General features: G+C 61.0%; 1 protein-coding gene across 1 annotated transcript in view; it reads right to left on the bottom strand.

Annotated features, from left to right (window-relative positions):
• Positions 1–1,070: 1,070 nt before the first annotated feature.
• The window catches only part of HGS (hepatocyte growth factor-regulated tyrosine kinase substrate), a 14,130-nt gene continuing 10,626 nt past the window's right edge, over positions 1,071–4,574 (bottom strand). Inside the window, exons 18-22 of the mRNA XM_007959582.1 lie at positions 4,078–4,252; positions 2,065–2,198; positions 1,870–1,992; positions 1,648–1,734; positions 1,071–1,181 (exon numbers count right to left, since the gene is read on the bottom strand). Coding sequence (XP_007957773.1) covers positions 1,071–1,181; positions 1,648–1,734; positions 1,870–1,992; positions 2,065–2,198; positions 4,078–4,252 — 630 coding nt within the window. The remainder of the gene's footprint in view (positions 1,182–1,647; positions 1,735–1,869; positions 1,993–2,064; positions 2,199–4,077; positions 4,253–4,574) is intronic.

The raw sequence follows: 4,574 nt of genomic DNA on the forward strand, positions 1-4,574 counted from the left end.
TTCCCCGATAGGGCCTTAACCACCTGGCTTTCTGGGAGGAGCCAGGCCTGAACCAGCCCACTCTAGGTGAAAACACACCCAGAAGGGTTGCCCACTGCCACCACCTCTGACTCAAGCTCGTGTGATCTCCACAGTTTATTACATTCTAGTCTCTTCCTTCAAAGAAGAGCTAACACGGGGCCCACCTGAAAGGATCGGAGGAGGGCTGTGAGGGCCCTGGAGGCCAGATAGGGGGCCAAGTCGGCTACCTCCATCTTCTGGAACCCAGCAGTGCACTGAGGCAGCACAGGGGCGTGTGTGATCCTCCCCCAGAGCCCAGTCTTACTGGGGCAGTGGGAAAACCCATGAGCTGTTAGCAACCTGGACACTGATGGGAGACCAAGTCCAAATGCCTCCGCGCCCCCGTGGGCTCAGGACTGGGCAGGGTGGGAAGCCTGGCTCCCAGGTTCCAGGGTTCTGGCCAGAAGGACAGAAGAGGTCCCAGGAGCAGGCAGGGGAGAGGTCCAGAGACCACGGTGACTCGTCTCAGTGACACAGTGCTGTCGAAGTGTTTTATTATCACTGTTCTGTTCGGTCCACTCCGGACGCCAGGTGGGAGATGACAGTTTAGAAGCTGAGAAGGGAGACTCCTAGAGCTGCCTCAGCCTGTGGTGGGGAGGGCCTGGCCACTGCCCTGCAAAGGGGGCCTGGGGACTGCAGTGGGGGCTCTATGGGTGGGTCACAGGCAGTCAGGCCAGGCCTCCTAGCAGGGCAGGGAGAGCAGAGGCAGAGTAAGCAGATGCCACTCTAGCTGCCTGGAGGGCTCGGCACCGGGGTTGGTTGGCTCCCCTCTATCCCCCTGAGGCCCAGTCCTGGGAACCTGGCCATGAGACAGTGATGAGGATGTAGTCGGGGACGAGGGGCTGCAGGCTGAGGACAGGAGGGATGGCAGGGTGAAGGGTGGACCAGAGGTGCCCGAGTGGGGGCCGTCTGCCCACACGAGGACACACACATAGGAGAGGAGAGGTGGCGAGTTAGATACGGGCAGTTTCAGGGAAGCCGTAGTGTTAGGCCGGCGTGCGCCCAGCAGGTCAGTCGAAGGAAATGAGTTGAGCCTCGCTCCCCTGGACCGGCAGCCCCTGTGCCGGCAGCTGCTGTGCCACGGGTGGGGGCTGCTGTGGGGGCCCCGCAGTGGGCGCCATCTTTAGGAGATACCAGATGCTGGGTCTCCCTCCCCAGCCCAGCCACCACCCTCATCCCACCTCCTGACGCTCCAGCCTGGCGTGGCCACTGCTGTGAGGGAGGGGCCCTGGTTCCTCCTCCCAGGGGGGTGCACTGCCCTGTCCCTGGGGCAGGCTGAGCACGCAGCTGTGTGCTGGAGGTAGGGGTCCTCTGCCAACCAATAGTGGCATGCACTTTCCTGCCCCCTGGCTTTCCCCAGATACGTAGTTTCTAGTTACAGGCATACACGTGTGCACATACATGCTCATGCGTGCACACTCACACACACACACACACACACACATTTCCCGGTTCCGTCAGCCCAGACGCAAGTCCCTGCCTGCCCTGTACCCCGTTTTCCCCAGGACCCCACTGAGAAGGGGCTAGTGGGATGAGGGGATATTCCCAGAGCTGGAGGCCCCCCAGAGCCCTGTGCGAGGTGCTCACCTGCTGGTATACAGGCTGCTGCCCTGAGAGGTAGGGCTGCTGGGGGGGCAGAGGCGTGTCCTGGCTGGGGAGGGTGGTCATGAGGTTCTGGGGAGAGGAAATGCATGTGACACTCAGAGGAGCCGCGAGTGGACAGAAGGGGTGCTTGGTTGTGTCACCCCTGGACATCATCCCCGTAGCTAGATGGGCCCCCCTCTACCTGGGGGAGCCTCATGGCCTCACCTGCATGCTGTAGGGCTGATACCCGACAGACACTGACTGACTCCCCATGTAGCCCACGGTCCCAGGCTGCGGTGGCGGCTGGGGCAGGGTCGGGAGGCTCTGTGGGGCCTGCGAGGCCATGCCCTGCAGGGGAGGGGACGGTGAAAAGGGGCACGGCCTGGGTGTGGCCAGAGCGGCAGCCCCTCACCTGCTCACCTGGTAGGCCTGTGTAGGCGTGGGCTGGTAGGATGAGTAGGCTGGGCTGGCGGCGGGCCCTGCCTGGCCTGGGGGTGTGGCCTGCCCACCTGCAGCCCCTGCCGGGAACATGTAGGCGCTCACCATGCTGGGATCTGTGGGGGAGGAGGCCAATGAGACAGCCTCCGGCTGGGGGGCTGGGGAATGGGGAGGGATCCCTGGATGGAGAGAAATGGAAGGAAATGGGCCAAACCCCATTCCAGGAACGACAGTGGCACACTGGTGGGGCCCAACGCCAGCACCCGACCGCATGCAGGCTGCCAGGCTGCAGACAAGACGACCCTGACGCGACAACCAGACCCCGTGAGCAGGTGCTCTCTTCGCGGTGGCCTGGGCTCACGTCTGCGCGCTCGAGGGAAGAACGAGTGAACATGTCTGTGGAGGAGCAGCTGGCCCCCCTGGCAGGTTGTGTCTGCAGACACGTGCTTCCCACCTCCACGGCTGAGTACCTAGCAGGCAGAGCCACCAGACCAGGCCTTGTGTCAGCCTACATATCAGCCTACATATCTCTAGGCTCCGTGGAGAAATGGCCATGCCCAGGGCCAAGAAAGCTCCAGGAGACACAGGAGGTAGACAGGTCGAAGGGACACAGGCCTGGTGTGGGGGTCGCACAGCCTCCCTCGGGGGCGTTGGCTCACCTGCATCAACTACTGCAGCCAAGTAGCACAAGCTTCCGGACAAGGTAAGACCCCGTGAGCCCGTGAGGCAGACGTCAGACACAAGAAAGACCATGAGCCAGACATCAGACAAGGGAGGCCCTGTGAGCCCATGAGCCAGGTGTCAGACACAAGGGAGACCCTGTGAGGCAGACGTCAGACACAAGGGACATCCCGTGAGCCCGTGAGGCAGATGGCAAACACGAGGAAGACCCCATGAGGAAGAGGAAGACATCAGACACGAGGGAGACCTTGTGAACCCATGAGCAGGCGTCAGACATAAGACTCCGGGAGCCTGTGAGACAGACATTGGACAAGACCCCATGAGCCTCTGAGGCAGATGTCAGACACAAGGGAGATGGGTTTCCTCACGGGGAAGACCTCCATGCACAGAAGCCATGGGGGGAAGTCAGAGGCGTGCCAGGGCATGTGCAGTGTCTAAAGTCCCCCAAGGCATCTGTTCATTACAAAGAACAGTCACTTCACAGCAAAGAAACACCAGACACCACCTAAAGCACATGGCCACTGTTACTGTCACCAACAACTGGACAAAGAGACACTCAGACACAGCATGGCTCTCCTGCCCACGAGCCAACCCCAGACAGGCCTGTTGTGGATTGAACTGTGTCCCCAAACACCACGTGCTGTGAACGCTCAGCTCTCTGCCAGGGATGGAATCCCCTCTGGGACTGGGGGTCTCTGCTGTGCTGAGGCAGGGTTAGCAGGGCAGTGTCTGATGTCACTCTCCTCTGAGGTGGAAGGGGATGAAGGAGCGAGCAGAGATGGGGAAGAGGTGACAAGAGTGGCAGCTCCGAGACACAGGGAAGGACCCTCCTCCACAGTCGACACTAGGGGAGCCTTCCTCAGCAGCCAGCACCCTCCCTCAGGGCTTCCAGGCTCCTACCAGCGAAAACCAAGCTCTGTACGTTAAAGCCCCGACCCCCACCCAGCCTGAGGTATTTCTTACAGCAGCAGACAGTGGAGACAAGGCTGATCCTGATCTGGTCACCGTCCTGAGGCTGAGTGACTGACTTGTGTTAGGAAACTCACACTCAGTGCTCAGAGGCAAGGCAAGTCGAGTCTGCACCTCGACTTGCAGACGTGAGTGTGTAGGGTGTGCGCACACGTGTGTGTGCATGTGTGTATGTGTGTACGTGTGAGTACATCTATGGAAAAAAAGATGACAATGAACCCACGCAGTACAACATCAACATCAGGGCACTCTAGGAAACTCTCTACTGTTCTTGTGACTTTTCTGTAAATCTGAAAGCACGTCACAATAGAAACAAACAAGAAAGAAGGGTGTATCCCTCGTTACCTGCTCCTGCCACAGGCATGCTGGGGTAGGGGCCGCCGGACTGGGCGGGCTGGTTCATGTATACTGTGTGCATGGGGGAGCCTTCCACGGAGCCTGCTGGGCTGAAGGTGCCGGGGAAGCTGGTGGGGCCTGAGGGCTGGTAGATGACACCCCCAGCCGTGGGCATGGCCTGGAGCTGAGGACAGAGATGTGGCTGTCAGTCCCAGCCTCAGCAGGGTCCCAGGTGGGGGGTGGGCGACAGGGCAGGTATGTGCCTGGGAGTAGGCTTGGGGTGGGGGACAGGGCAGGTGCATGCCTGGGTGGTGGGCAGGGGGAATTTGGGTGTCTGGGAGAATGGGCAGGTGCTTGCTGGATGTCAAGCTGAGGTGGGGAGAGGGTGGGTGCGTACTTGGGTGTAGGGCAGGGGGAAGGCTGGCATCTGGGTATCAGGCAGGCGGACAGGGCGGGTGCATGCCTGGGCGTAGGGCAGGGGGACGGGGCAGGCAGGGTGCCTGGGC

Source organism: Orycteropus afer, unplaced genomic scaffold, assembly GCF_000298275.1.
Source record: "Orycteropus afer afer isolate SDZICR_OR568_19922 unplaced genomic scaffold, OryAfe1.0 scaffold00018, whole genome shotgun sequence".
Classification (NCBI taxonomy): domain Eukaryota; kingdom Metazoa; phylum Chordata; class Mammalia; order Tubulidentata; family Orycteropodidae; genus Orycteropus; species Orycteropus afer.